General features: G+C 44.4%; 1 protein-coding gene across 5 annotated transcripts in view; it reads left to right on the top strand.

Annotated features, from left to right (window-relative positions):
• Positions 1-15,477, top strand: part of FECH (ferrochelatase) — a 35,527-nt gene extending 20,050 nt beyond the window's left edge. For 2 of the 5 annotated variants that reach the window (XM_081562923.1, XM_081562925.1), the window contains exons 5-11: positions 296-430; positions 3,043-3,149; positions 6,476-6,574; positions 10,551-10,658; positions 11,113-11,277; positions 13,302-13,361; positions 13,843-15,477. In XM_081562923.1, coding sequence (XP_081419049.1) covers positions 296-430; positions 3,043-3,149; positions 6,476-6,574; positions 10,551-10,658; positions 11,113-11,277; positions 13,302-13,361; positions 13,843-13,977 — 809 coding nt within the window. In that variant the 3' untranslated portion in view covers positions 13,978-15,477. Of the gene's footprint in view, positions 1-295; positions 569-3,042; positions 3,150-6,475; positions 6,575-10,550; positions 10,659-11,112; positions 11,278-13,301; positions 13,362-13,842 lie in introns of all 5 variants that reach the window. The other 3 variants (XM_081562922.1, XM_081562924.1, XM_081562926.1) reach the window with 3 other exon arrangements.
• The last annotated feature ends 44 nt before the right edge of the window (positions 15,478-15,521 follow it).

Genomic DNA, 15,521 nt, shown 5'->3' with positions numbered 1-15,521 from the left:
AAGTCTCTCTTGTCTTGGCCAAGAGCAGAGAATAAGACGCAGAAGCTTGAGTTTTAAAAACCACGTGCTCCATGAAAGTATGGGTGTGATGGGGGAGGTTGATCACAGAAAAGAGTGGTGAAAAATCCATCTACCAGCGAAAGGCTGGAGAAGATCCAAGGAATATTCTAACCTTGCCCACATTATCAGCCTCATAGGAAATTAGGTTAACTGTCCTTTGTTCTGGGCACTGCATTATGTTCGGAATCTATGTCAAGATGAATGCTTTCTCCTTTCCACACATGCTTCCTAACAGCCCCGCACAAATACTATATTGGATTCCGGTACGTCCATCCGTTGACAGAAGAAGCGATTGAAGAGATGGAGAGGGACGGCCTGCACAGGGCGGTCGCCTTCACGCAGTATCCCCAGTACAGCTGCTCCACCACGGGTAAGCCTGCCCGCTGGCGGCAGGGGGCGGCTCTGGGCCTGGCGAGAAGAACCGGGAGAGGAGGGCAGGAGGAGAGGATAAATCTCTTTCGATTTGAATGGCAAATCCAGCCTGTCTGTGTTAAACGCGAGAGTTCAGGTCAGTCTATTTGAAATCTCATGGTTCATCTGTCCCTTGAGTTATTAGCCAGTGGACTGAGAATTACAAATGGTGGGTGAAAGGCAGCGGCTTCCAGGGTCCAGTGCTTTAATGCAGCTGTAGAATGGATCTGTAACGTACCTTAAGCCGCTTTCTGTGTTTGTGTAATAAACCTTTATTTTTATGGCTACGCCAGTATTCTTATTAACGCAGCAAAGGTGATAGGTGTTTCCATTTTGCAAGCAGAGGTGTCCATATAGCACTGGAAATTTGGATATGTATTTTGGTTATGGGTTGGTTCCTGGTCAAACCAAAGCCCAGTTTAGGGTTTCCTTTGCTAACTTCTCTCAGTGTTCTAGATTTGGGGAAGTATTATTAGGTGTTGTTTCCTAGATATTTAATTGGAGCTGGAGGATGATGCAGCAGTATCATTTAGGCATAGGTCAATCATCTAATGTCACCCACAATTATGTTTGTTTGCATTCTTTTTCAAGGCTCTGGGGTCAGCACATTTTTACTTCTAAATTGCTTTTGGACATTAGAGCGTATTATTTCTATAACAGGAAGGAGAAAACAAAAGGCTACTGAAAGAAATCACCAGGAAGCCTGGTGTGTGCCTTAAATATTTATTCAGAGCACCCGTGAAAGTGCCCAAGTTCTCAGACACCCTCAAGAGTTTGAATTGTGATTTCTTTTGGATATGTGTCTTTAAAATGTCTGGTTACATGTCTAACACATTATTGGAGAAAAATATTATGACCTTTTTAAGCTATACTTTTTGCCTGCTTTTAAAAAATATACCTCACCATGTAAATCTCTGCTCTCAAAATTAAACAGGATGGTTATTTATATGACAAAGGATTGCCCACCGCTGCCTCTCACAGCTGCCTCTGCCTGTGTGTTTTCCCTAGGACATAAGGGAAGGTGCGGCTTCACTGCAGAGATACGAAGGCATGGTCATTCTTGGAGGCCCCCAGAGTGTCGTTTATCTGTTGACTTAGACACGTGTTGCGGCAGCACCAGTATATTCGATGTATCAATCACTTTTTTTAATCAGGCAATTTTTTTTTTTTTAGTTATGCTCTCCCCTTAATTACTACTTTAGGCAGTTCATCGAATGTTTCTAAGTGATCCAGAAGACCTCCTGTGGCTTCCGGAAGACCTTTTGTATTGGCTTGACCAAAAAGTTCCTTCAGGCGTGATGTTACAGAAAAATCCAAACAAACTTTCTGGCCAACCCAATCCATCTGAAAATGAATATACCCTGTGAAATGTGGCTTGCAGCGTGCAGGTGGCGGAGACTACTTCGTGATTTCTGGAGAGACGGGTTTTGAACCTGGGATGGACTCCATTTGGATTGATCTGACTCATTGTATTCTGCTCAGGAAAACGGAACTCAATTTATTTTTTTTTGAAAATCGAGTCTTAGTCTGAGAGTACATGTGATGTCAGTATGGCTTTGTGCTGGCAAGCATTTTTTATCTGGAGACCTAACTGATGAATAGTTCTAGTAGAGAAGCTAGTGTCAGGCAGCATGGCCGTGTTTTGGAGCATTTGCCCCACGTGAAGATTGACGAGGAGGCCCCATGCTAGGCTTGGTTTCATAGGATTAGGGCTTAGCCCCAGTGCCAAATCCTCTAGGCCAGGAAAAAAATTGCCCTGGGTTGGCACCATCTGCCTTCCTTTCTTTAGTCCTTGAATTTTCATGTTAACCATCTCTTGCTTAGAAATACAAGTTTTGATACATTACCTACAAGGATTTGGTATCCATTTAACTTATTCTAGGGAGTGAGGATAATTTGATAAAGCAGATAAAAATAGAGAATGAGCTTAGAAGCCTTAATAAGCTCTTATTCTTATCAATGGGCCATTAAAAAGGATGATTACAAAGCCTTTATTATAATGTGGAAAATATTCATCTCATAATGCTAAGTAAAAATGCTGTAAATATTCAGGATACAAAAGTGCCCATATACTGAAATTAATTTGTGAAGCATCACAGCTATAGAGAAAGATCACTAGAAAGAACTAGCTAGAATCACGCAGTGATTGGGCTCGCACGCTGGGGTCATGGCTGTCTCCTTTTCCGCTCTTTCCCACCCCCTGTGCTTCCTGTAGATGGGGTTGATTCCCTTCATAACGGGGAAGAAAAATGTAACATGCTTTCCGTTGTAAGACTTGGTCCTTGCAAATAACGACCGCTTATATTTCATAAATCCGCTGCCACTGTGCTTCTCTAGAGAAGTAGCCTCACTAATCTTTGAAAGGTCGTTGAAATTGATTGCTTTTTAGTGATCTTCGTTTGCAGGGTAGTTAGATCTATATGCATTTTGGAGTATTGAAATGCTTGTAATTAGACTGACTCAGTGCAGAAGTTACCTGCTTTGAACTCGTAATTACTGCCTTTACTAGTCTGTTTTTTTATTTTCACCATAATCCACACGCGTGTACTAAGTGGCCCCTGTATATTTCAGGCAGCAGCTTAAACGCCATTTACAGATACTATAATGAAGCGGGCAAGAAGCCCGCCATGAAGTGGAGCGCGATTGACAGGTGGCCGACGCACCCCCTCCTCATCCAGGTAAGCCGGCCGCCCGCCGCCCGTCGCCCCAGCTCCTGGTGTGGCTCAGGCTCGTGTTCCAGCCCGCTTTGTGGGTGTCCTTCCGAGCCTACTGTTCTCCTCCTTAAATCGTGCGCTGGGGAATCAAAAAAAGGTATTTGAGTCTTGATTTATTATGCCAGGAGAAAAGAAATGTAAAGGTTAAAGGTTTAACTCTTCCCTTTCTTCAGATTAATAGTATTAATTACAAGCTATAGCAGAATTATGTTTTGACTTTTGTATTTCACAGTGACCAAAAGAACATTAAAGAATATGCAAGGGAAAAGAATTATGCAGGGTGTTTTATCTAATCTCCATTCACAGATTGAATAGCCAACTAGTAGATTCTCTATTTTCTAAATCCGTTAAAATATCAAGACCTGAAGATTTTAAAGGGAATATATCTACATGCTCTGAGACACAGAATACATTTAACATTTCAATTGAGAAAGTATCATATATTAGAAGAAGTTTCATATTTTCCCTACGCAGTTTATATATGTAATATTTATAGTAACAGATGCTTGGTTTTAGGAGAATCAGTTAAAACTACAATTCCAAAGCTTTGAAATGGTGTTATATACTATTTCACCCTTTGAATATGAGAGTACTACTGGGTCTTGTCCTTCATCATACACATACTGCTTGGTTCTGTTGTGGAAGTTTTCTACCTTTGACTTAGTTTAGGTGGAAGAAATACTAAGTGACGTGGAGCTCATCTAGTTTATGTTTCGTTCCTCGGACATTCTCGGGCGAAATACCTGCTTAAGCACTTTTGTTTGAAGCCTGGCGTCACTTACATCTATGACCACTAGGTGGTGGTAGACCTCGCGGAACGCTGGCCGGCTCGCCCCCGAGCAGGGTTTTCCTTAGGCACGTAGGTGCTGTCAAGGGTTAACGCAAAGGCTGAAATTCAGTTTTAAGCGAGAAGTGGGAAGAAGGCGCCTTCCCTCAGGGATGGGTGTCGTTTTGGTCCAGGTGTGGTGTCCCCACCGACTTTGCTCTTTCCGGGGAGGCAGTTCAGTCCAGACTGCCTGCAGCCCCAACCTGGCCTGCCGGTTCTGCTCTGGAGGCCCAGGCTTGGAAACGAGGGGTGTCTCAGGTCAGCGCTGCCATGTGGCAGCAGAGAAGCGGGGATCTGTGCAGCATCTGCCTGCCCTGATCGAGGCAGTAATTAGATTTGCATTAAAATTCAGTCCTTTGAAAAGGGGGGAAGCAGAAAGATGGAAAGGTCTCTTAACTGAGGAAGTCTCCCTTCATAAAATGAAAGGGAATTTTAGAGGCATTTATCCGCCCTCCTCCGTGGTGTGATTGAAGGCTCTGAGAGCCGCCTGCCGCTTTCATTCTGCAGAGGGGCTGCGCCTGGAAAATACCGCAGATGGGTTTTAGATGATTTCAGGGCACTTCTGCTTGCCCACGGCTCCTTGGCGCTGACGACGGCTTAGAGTCTGCTGTAAGCCATAACAAATTGTGTCTCTACTTGCATGCAAGATGATAAAAGGAGAAATCCTACTAAAATCTTGAGGAAAGAAAAATTTGGAGTTTATGAGTATTATGTGGATTACACGAGGAGATCTGATATCTAGTGGAAATGGAAAGAAAAAAAACCCAAACTAAACAAAAAATAAAAGCTGGAACTAAAAATCTTGTGTTTAATCTACGTTTCTACTTATGACAGGTAGTAATTACTGAAAATAGTCATTTTGCTCCTGTTATCTAACTGCTGGAATATTTAGAGTAAATGTATGTTGCAGGCTCTCTAAACTTCGCACTGGGCCTCCTCATCTGGGCTTGTACAAATATAATCTTTTCTGAGCATCCTTAGTCCACTAACACTGCAAAGACCACCAGAAAATATTGTTTATGTCGGTGTCTAATCCTATCACATTGACTCTGTAGGTAAATTATACATTTTGAAAAGGGAGCGAACTCTCTAGGCACCATTTTGTGCCTTTGAGCGTTAATTTATCAAAATTTGAGGGTTCTGAGAATAATATTCCAATATTTGTTATGGAGTAATTGCTCATCCTGTCGTATTAACCACTGATGTATCAAAATGCCAACAAGTGCAAATTTACATGGTTTTGGTGAACAGTCCTTTATAATTTTTTAATATTATGTTTTAAAAACATTTTTATTTGGAAATAATTTCAAGCATGCAGAAAACTTACCAGAATAGTATGTAAAGAACTCTCGTCTCTTTATTTAGATTCCTGTGTTAACATTTATCCTACTTTATCATTTGCGTACCCTTTATGTGTGTGTGCATGTGTGTGTCTATGTATAATTTTTTCCTGAACCTTTTGAGAATAAGATATATATACGTATACACACACACAGACGTATAAAACCACTCTTTACACCTAAACAGTATATTCTTTTCCATAGCAATGATACAATATTCAGCTTCAGCAAACTTCATATCGATACTGAAATCTATCCACCCTACGTTCATACTCCAATTTTGTCAATTGACCCATTCATGTCCTTTGTAGCCATTTGCTTTATAAGTTGAATGATAGCATGATTAAAGAGTGAGATGAAAGGAAGCCTCCTCAGATCTGGTATTTCAGCACCTACTGATGTGATTCTGGACGTGCCGGCCAAGGAAGGGGATTGACTGGTCTGGTGGACAGAGACGTGGAGGAGTGGGAGCTGCCTTTTGGCCCAGGTTCCACAGATGGGACCCGACAGGCCTCCCCAGTCGGCCGCGTCTCCCCTCTCTGTGAATTGAATGAGAGTTGTGCAACCTTCTTGTCTACTGTTAGGAAGGTCATTGTGAAGACTGACTCAGGGAGGCCAAGGTCGTAAAAACGGAACCATATTTTCTTATCCCTCAGTTATTTCTGTCTAATGTATTTTAATGTGATATGCCTGAAAGCCAAACTAAGGGAGATTCAGAAAAACCCTGTAAGCGGTTTTCCTGCTAACCGAGCAAGCAAGAGGTCTTCAAACAACTCCTCCTTCCCATCTGCGTTTGCTTTCCATCTGGAAGTGTGCCCTGTGCCTCCCGCGGGGAAGCAGGTCCAGAGCATTCATTTTCAGTGAGCCATTAGTGAGCTTTAGAAGTTTCCCATCAAATTCCCCAGGCCCCTGGAACCGTTATGAGCCATTCTGATGATGAACCAAAGCTAGAGAGACTGTACAGTTGGCAGTTTTGTTTTTTTTCCAACAGAGACAGTTCCAGTGTTTGAGGGCTTCGTTGAGATTTGTGGTGTCACTCTCGTTTACAGAATATTTTCTTCTCCTTCCATGTCTTTCTCCCCCACCCCACCCTCCATATCCCCCCCATCTTGGTGTTTCTGCAGTGCTTTGCTGACCATATTCTGAAAGAGCTGGATCACTTTCCTCCTGAGAAGAGACGCGAGGTGGTCATTCTTTTTTCTGCTCACTCACTGCCAATGTCTGTAAGTAAGAACATTTTGTTGGATGACCCAATGGTAGAGGGTTCAAAATGTATAATGTGGGTCCAGTTTCCATTCAGCCTAAGCCCCGTGCAAGGAGGGACTCTAAAATCTCAAACTGAGCTTGGCGCTAATTTAGCTAGACTCATTTCTTGAGACCTGAAAGTGAAAGTCGCTCAGTCGTGTCCAACTCTCTGCAACCCCATGGATGTATAGTCCATGGAATTCTCCAGGCCAGAATACTGGAGTAGGTAGCCTTTCCCTTCTCCAGGGGATCTTCCCAATCCAGGGATCGAACCCAGGTCTCCCACATTGCAGGTAGATTCTTTACCAGGGAAGCTCTTGAAACCTAATAACAATTCAGACTATGATATTGTGAGTAGATATTATCTTGCTAAGTCCCTTTAAAATGATAAGTTGAAGATATATTCCTATGTGAGAATTTTATTAAATAGGACAGTTAAAGAAGGCTGCTTTCACCTGTCCTGTTCAATGAGCTCAGATGGTAGGGCTTCCATATTCAGACTGAGCACTCTCAACCGCATTCTTTTTGTCCTCAAGACTTGACAGAGCTGTTTGAATTCCAGGAAGAGATTAGTTTTTCACTTGCTAAGGCTTGGGAGCACACTTTGGCCACTCAATATTCAGTGTATCCAGTTATGATCTGGTTGCTCCTTAGTTTTTCATATTACACCAGGTGTTTGTTAAAATACCACCTCTGTGCCATGACTATCGCATTTTTGGAGACAAGAGTGATGGGGCTGGTATCTGTATGATGTACAGAAACACTTGGGGTGAGCAGCCCATTTCCTCAGCTCGCAGTAGCCTTGTGTCTTAAAAACATCGCTGTCAAAGCTGGAGAGGCAGAGAATCACCGCCGTAGGCATCATGAAGGTTTTAGCTGCGGGGTTAATGAGTTAACCCAGGGTCCACTCTGGGGCCCCTCTTCTGAACGGGTGGCGAGCCCTTTGCAGCCTGTGTCTCCGTCTCGCCCGGGGGGCTCGATCTGGGAGTAGACCGCTCTGCAGAGAGGCTGCTCTGCGGGAAGCCTGCCTGCCTGCCTGTCCGGTACTGCCCGCAGCCCCTTCACTGGGCCCTCGTGGTTTTTATACCCGCCCGTGTATGATGAGGCCGCGTCTGAAGGGCCAGAGGGAAGCCGGGAGGGGAGGAGACACATGTTCACGCGTGAACGGGTCCGGGTGCTGTCTTCTCTCCCCTTTTCTCTCTCTTCACTTCCCTTTCTCCCCCCTCAGGACTGAGCACATGGCTTCCAGGTTTTTTGTGTGTTTTTTTCGTTTGTCTTTTTTTCTGCCTAGGGTCTTGGGCAGAACTGAGGCGCACCATGAAGTCAGGAGGGTCAGGACGGGCTCGGGAAGGTGGAGGGATTGTCCAGCAGGAGAACTGTTACTGCAGGCTCTGCTCTCCTGCATTTGCTCCTAATGACTTCTCCCCCTTGCATGCTAAGTCGCTTCAGTTGTGTTCAGCCCTGCGACCCCATGGACTGTAGCCTGCCAGGCTCCTCCGTCCATGGGATTCTCCAGGCAAGAATCCTGGAGTGGGTTGCCATTTCCTCCTCCAGGGGATCTTCCCAACCCAGGGATCGAAACCCTGTCTCTTACGTCTCCTGCGTTGACAGGTGGGTTCTTTACCACTAGCACCAGCTGGGAAGCCCCTTTCCCCCTTAATAACTTTTAAATGTATATATATTATGTATGCTGAAGTCATTTTAGACTTACAGAAAAGTTACAGAAATAGTACAGAGTTCCCTTAGCTTCTCCTAATGTTGACATCTCACACAACTGGAAGTCCAGCGATGGACACTGAGGCCTGAGCGGAGGCGCGATGCTGTCACGTGAGCGCTTCACACACGTTTCACCCGCTCTCCTTCAGGTGTCACATTGCTCTCCCAGGATCTCACAGGGCATTTACTTGTCACGGCTCCTTAGGCTCCTCCAATCTGGGACAGTTCCTCCTCCTGTCTTTGTCTTTCCTGAACTTGATGTTTTTGAAGCATGATTTTGTAGCAACCCTGGTGGCTCAGACAGTAAAGAATCTGCCTGTAATGCAGGAGACCCGAGTTCAATCCCTGGATTGGGAAGATCTCCTGGAGAAGGAAACGGCAACTCACTCCAGTATTCTTACCTGGAGAGTCCCATGGACAGAGGAGCCTGGTGGGCTACCGTCCATGGTGTCACAAAGAGTTGGACACGACTGAGCGACTAGCGTGCACGCGCATGCACACACACACAGTTATTTTGCAGCATGCTCCTCCCTTTGGATATGTTGGGTATTTTCTCATGCGTAGACTGGGGTTGTTTATTATCAAAAAGAATAACCCCTCCTACCCCCCCGCCGGTGGCCTGTGCTTCTGAATGCATAATGTGGGAGTCCATGCTGGCAATTCATCTTACTACTCATGACGTTATCCGTGGTCATTTGCATAAGGTGGTGTCTTCTGGATTTGTCCATTATAAAGTTACTATTGTCTCTTTGTGATTAAAAATATCCTAAGTGAGCTACTTGGAGATTGTGCAAATATCTTGTTTTCCAGACTTTTGCTCACTACATTTTAGCCTCCAGTGGATATTTCTGTGTTGGTTTAATGGTGACTTTGTATTTCTCTCATTCCTTCTGCCTTTATGTTTCAAATGGCAAACTCACTTTTAGTCATGTCATAAAATAGCTCATCGTTTCATCTCAACAGTGTTTATTGAACACCTACTCTATTCCAGGCACTGTTCTATCCCCTATCGCAAAACAGGGGAATGAACAAAACAGACAAAAAAACCTTTGCCTCCAGAGGATGGGGGTGAGGGGACAGATAATAAACATAATACATAAGAAAATAGTATGAAATATTAGAAGGTAATAAGTGTTGTGGGAAGAGATAAAGCAGGATGGGGGGATTAGAAAGTTGGTACACAACTAAATGGGCTTCCCAGGTAGTTGAATGGTAAAGAATCCACCTGCCAATGCAGGAGACTTGGGTTTGATCCCTGGGTCAGCAAGATCCCCTGGAGAAGGAAATGGCAATCCACTCAAGTATTCTTGCCTGGGAAATCCCATGGATAGAGGAGCCTGGTGGGCTATGGTCCATGGAGTCACAAAAGAACTAGACATGCCTTAGAAACTAAAGAGCAACAATACAGCTAAATATTAAAGCAATAAAAAGAAAATTTCTGTTGCACACTTTCAAAGCTGTTAACTTTCAAAAGGTGAGGAGCGCTTGCAGACATTGACTGTGCTCAAAGCGTGGCCATGGGCCGCTGCTGCGGGACGAGTGGGGAGAAGGAGCTGGAAGGCAAGCGAAGGCACAGGCCATGTTCTCAAGGAGCCTGGAATCTAAACCACGTGCTGCTGCTTTTTCTTACTCCGCTAGTGTTCACCCCTTTTGTTCACCTGGTCCCCATGAACTCAGTAATTCTGTACACTGTCCATACAGCATTCTTTCAGTTCCATTTCTAAAGTCGGGGAGTTCCCTGGCAGTCCAGTGGTTAAGATTCTGTGCTTTCACTGCCATGGCCCAGATTCAGTCCCTGTTCAGGGAACTGAGACCCTGCAAGCTACACAGCACAGTCAAAAATTAAAATAAAATCAGCCCTCAGGTAACTACCAAAAGTGAAGGCCCACCCCATATTGCCCCTTCCTTGCCAGCTCTTCTGTGTCATTGTCCCTAATTCAGCTGGGGGATTGGAAAAACCCATCCTCCAGCAGCGTATGTTGTCAATCTCCTATGAATGACGTGGATGTAGAGTCTGATGCCTTCATCGGAACCTGAGAGCTGATTTGGTACTCTGTGCTCCTTTGGCCGATGAAATCCATCCAAGTGAGTTGGGCCTTGAGCTCAGCTGGTGTGGGCATTAGTGCGGAGGATGAGGGGCAACCTCCAGTGCAGGGCTCAGGCCACCTCACCACCCAGCCCCAGGCTCTCAGAACCCTTCACAGTGTTGGCGACGGAACTCCTGTGTCTCCGCTACAGGTGGTCAACAGAGGGGACCCCTATCCTCAGGAGGTGGGCGCCACCGTCCAGAGAGTCATGGACAAGCTGGGTTACTCCAATCCCTACCGACTGGTTTGGCAGTCCAAGGTAGGTGACTTCCACACGTTTGCAGGCGGTCAGCTCTTTGGAGGATGTCTATTTTAGTACTTAGTTATAAAACGATCAGATTTGGCCTTTTCACGCAGGCAGAATGTTCTGTAATAACCTGACTGCTCATATGAGCAGGAGGAACTCTCAAGCAAATATGATGGAAAGGAAAACAAGTGATGAGCAGAATTCCATTGATTCCATTGAAACAATAGATTATTTTCAGTTGAAATCACAGAAATTCTTTCTATTTTGCCAGCTTCTAGAAGGATTCAAGCCTAATAAAGAAATACCAAAACCCATTAGTGAGGTGTAAAGCATGGCCCTCACTCTTACAGGGAGGCTGTGTGTGTGTGTGCTCACGCGCGTGCATGTACGTGCCTGCGAGTGTGTCCGGAGCAGTGGGCTGTGGTGAGACGCGGTCCCTGTGTGCACTCCTCCTGCTTTCTCATAGGTTGGCCCGATGCCCTGGCTGGGTCCTCAGACAGACGAGGCCATCAAAGGGCTTTGTAAGAGGGGGAGAAAGAACATCCTTTTGGTTCCGATAGCATTTACCAGCGATCACATCGAAACGCTGTATGAGCTGGACATCGAGTACTCTCAAGTTCTAGCCAATGAGGTAAGTGTGGTTATTAATCCGATTTTTATTTCATTGTTTTTTGAAATGTGATTTGTTTTAAAAGGTAACTCTCTAGTGATCTAATTGTATCATTTGAAAATATTGCTTGGTATGTGTGTTTGCATGTACTGTGGCCTCATCGTCCTGGATAATACTTCATCCGAGTACTGATCCAAGCACATCAACTTCATTTCCACGTTTGCAGTGGGAAAGCACTTTCGTGCCTTTGCAAAACAGGTGACCCAGGCATCACTGCAGGCAACATCATTGGGTTTAGTTTGAGTTACTGTACCCATTGAAAGTAATAAAAACCACATTTCCTTGAGAAAAAAAATAAGTGTATATCTCACCAGCTTGGAAGAAAAGAATTTTATTGTTCTGTATATAATTCCTTTCTTCACCTAATAGTGCCCTTTGTTCAGGCTGTGACGCTGCTTCTGGTTGGGTTTCGAGGCACCAGGATCCTCCTCATTTAAGAAAGACCATGGGATGAACTCTGGAGCAGTTATGTGCTGTGATTTCCCTGACCTCTTCTATGCACTCACTTAATTAGCTGTTTGCTACTATGCTGTGATCAATCTGATTATTGAAATAACAAATACCAACCATCCTGAGTGTCTTGTAATGGAAGATGGATGTGACTGTCATCTACATGGAGTAAAACCACTGTTGACCCATCTCAGGGCTTCTGAGTCCCCTTCCTAGCATTGTTTCTGTGGGAACTGTGGAACCCTGGGGACCCAGAGAGACCTCCCCGCTCATCCTACATCCCAGCTCCTGGCCCTGGTCATCCCACGTGTGCTGGGTGGGGGCCTGGCTTTGAAGAATACGTCTCCCTCTCTGGGACCAGGTGGCAGGTGCAGGGCAGGGTGGAGAGTGGCTTGGGGGGAGCTTCAGCAGCAACTCCCCCTCCACACGCCCTGTTTTTGTGTGTGCCTGATGGTCGGAAAGGTAGAGGGCGCCTGAGGTGCTTGTCAGCAGTTCTGATAAGGAATTTACGGGAAAGTTGTAATTGGCTAAAATGAGATTGTAGGGTTGTCTATGGACTTCATTTAATGATGCTTTCTAGGGACTTCCCTTGTGGTCCAGTGATTAAAATTCCATGCCTCCACTGCATGGGGTGAGGGTTCGGTCCCTGGTCAGGGAACTAAGAACCTGCATGCTGTGTGGTGTGGCCAAAACAAAAACAGTGTTTGAGAGCAGTGACCTACAGCAGGATAACCAGCTTACCTCTCCATGAGGTTTTAGAATAGGATCGATCTGTTGAGAACTATGTGTTTGCTGAATCTCACCATTTTCCCGTTTCCAGTCTTCTAACTTAAAAGATAGAGCAACCAAAAAGCCATCAGCATTTCAGAAAGGGAAAGAGAAATCCTAGCTACCTGAGTAAATAATAGTTAGATATTTCTTAATTATTTGTGGGATAATTAGCTGGAAATAAGGATATTTTTGGAGAGGGGAGTAAGGATGGTTGTGAAATAATCCTTAGGTTTTTAATTTAGATTTTTCTAGGAGAGAATATATTTAAAATCCCAACTCTGCATATTAGATCCAATCTAGTTTCAATACACATTAAATTAATTTATCTCTTTTGGCACTTGGAATAAAAGCATGCATAAAAATTTAAGTCATTAAAGCAACATTCTGCTTAGGTAGAGTCTATAAGTAGGCATTAGAAAGCTGGACTAAAAAAGAATGGTAAGCAGATCTAAATCATTTGAGTATTCTATCCGATAGAGCCTCAAAAATGGTTTGGAAACAAAGCACCTGTTGGAAGGTCATGGGCTAGGGGGTGGGAATAGAAATTGATGAGCAATTTGATAATAAAGAGGTGAAAATCAATGTCTATGCCTGGTCTCAGGACTGTTTTTCATTTCTGGGTAGTCTGCGAATACTTTGGTACCAAGACTTTGAGTTGTGTATGTATCTGTATGTGTATTTATTTTTTTGTAGCAGTTTCTTTAAAAAAAAAAAGGAAAATAAAATGTGTATGTGTTTTTCCTCCCTTTTCTCATTTGATTCAGTGTGGACTTGAGAACATCAGAAGAGCAGAGTCTCTTAATGGAAACCCACTGTTCTCCAAGGTATCTCTAATGTTACAACCGTTTTAGTAGAACATGTCGGAGAGCGGTCCTCTGAGAAACTCCTACAGAATATTGGTTTTCTCACATATTAGAACATTTTGAGTTCCAATTAATTAGAAAAATAAAATCGAATTCCTTATACTCCGGCTCTCTCCTCCTTCAGAGAGTCCCTGTTTTCTTGTTTCTACCCACCCATCACAGCGTCTAATTTAAAATCTGCCTTTCAGAGACAAGGTTCGGCAGGTGGGGTGTGGGGATCTCGTTTTCTAAAACCTGAATTTTCGCCTTTTCTCTAAGCTGAGAATTCTTAGGAAAGGAAGACGTTATAGAATTGGGTTCAAAGGATGCACATCAATAATTCAGGTGAAGAGGAGCCCCACGCCCTAGCACTCCTCTGGGCAGACAGGGGTGCAGAGGCGGCGTGGGGAGCAGCGGTGTCTACGCTTCTGACGATCTGTCCTCCTTCTCGTCTGTCCTGCAGGCCCTGGCCGACCTGGTCCACTCACACCTCCAGTCCAAGGAGCGCTGCTCCACGCAGCTAACCCTGAGCTGTCCGCTCTGCGTGAACCCCACCTGCAGGGAGACCAAATCCTTCTTCACCAGCCAGCAGCTGTGACCCCGGCGGCACGCCGCTGGGAGGTGCGGATGGGCGCCCGACACCTCCGAGGCGGTGGAGGCTGCATCTGGCCTTTAGGGAGGAAGTTACATTCGTGCGAGCATAGCCTCTGGCCACAAACTGTGTGCTTTCTCAAGGAACGGACTCTGAAGTCCTTCTTGAGGGCTTTCTATTTTTATAGACCAAGACAGGAAGCATTTATGGTCCCCCCTCCTCTGGGTTAAGTTACTAGTTTGGAATGTTCACTAGGCTATTTTTTGAAATGAGTTTTAAAAATTTATGTTCTGAGATGCACACACGTTCTCAGTACCGATTTTGGTTTTGTAGCCACCCCCTCTAAAAAAAAAACCAGCCCTGCAAGGGTACGAAGAGTTCGCTTTGTGGGCTGTCAGTGTGCGTGGAGGTTTAGTCGCTCAGTCGTGTCCGACTCTTTGCAACCCATGGACTGTAGCCCCCCAGGCTCCTCCGTCCCTGGGATTCTCCAGGCAAGAACGCTGGGGTGGGCTGACATTTCCTTGTCCAGTCGGGGTGCGTGAGGTCTGTTTAAAGTCTCACACTTGTTTTCTGAAATGAACATAGTCGAGTAAAGGAGATATAATTTGAGAAAAGAAAGGCGCCTCATCTTTCCCTCAGCCCGTGGGTTACAGAATGCCGGTCCGATGGTGTGGTTTCTACAGTGGCTGCTCCTGGGAGGTCACTGTTAATCGGTCATTTTGGTCTTTGTGTGTGAACCTCACTTTCCTTACCATCAAACCGAATCAAGTGTAGGTTCCAAAAGTGCTTTGAGATTCCCCAGGTACACAGGGCTGATAAGCATATAGCAGTTGCGCATTTGTCCTTCCCACCTTGGTGGGAATCCTGGCAGCACAGGAGAGGGGGCTCCTGCTGATTGCTGCCTCCAGGGGCAATGCAGCTGGAAACCAAGGGAAGGGCTTCCCCTCAAAGCTCCTCCCAGGACCTCTCCACCCAGCATCTTCATCTTGGTTGAATGTCCCCTTTCCTGCCTTATTTGTTTGAACATTTTTGTAAAGTCATCTATGTTTTGTAACCTCAAATTCTTTTTTAATTTACAATTTTTATTATAAAAATTATGTAACCATGCTATAGGCAATTTGGAAAAGAGAAAAGGAAAAGAACCACTCTAATGTGAAAACTATCAATCATATTATTATATTTCACATTGAGTCATTTTCTGTGAATATTTAAGATGCCACTGTAACCTTGAATTTGTGAGTGAAAAGTTGTTCTAAAAGGTGGAAATAAGGTAGGATCAGAATTGGATCTTCTATACCTGGATTTAAACAGATTTAAAAAATCTCTGATGGATCCACAGTGAATTGTAATAATTACTTTCTCTTTCCATAAAGCGTTACAACTTTGTTCTTGAAAAAAGCATTTATTTGATTTTTTTTTTTTAAAGCCAGTGAAAGTATTAGTGGAGCCATAGATCTTCTATATTCAGGGTTTACTCTATTAATAAATATGATATTATTAAGATTTTAACCTGTGTGACTCATTGTCTCTGTTAAATCAAAAGTAATTGA

Source organism: Giraffa tippelskirchi, chromosome 14 (assembly GCF_054371585.1).
Source record: "Giraffa tippelskirchi isolate mGirTip1 chromosome 14, T2T-mGirTip1v1.2.pri, whole genome shotgun sequence".
Classification (NCBI taxonomy): domain Eukaryota; kingdom Metazoa; phylum Chordata; class Mammalia; order Artiodactyla; family Giraffidae; genus Giraffa; species Giraffa tippelskirchi.
Note: the sequence above shows the minus strand (reverse complement) of the source record. Positions and strands in the feature narration are given on the sequence as shown.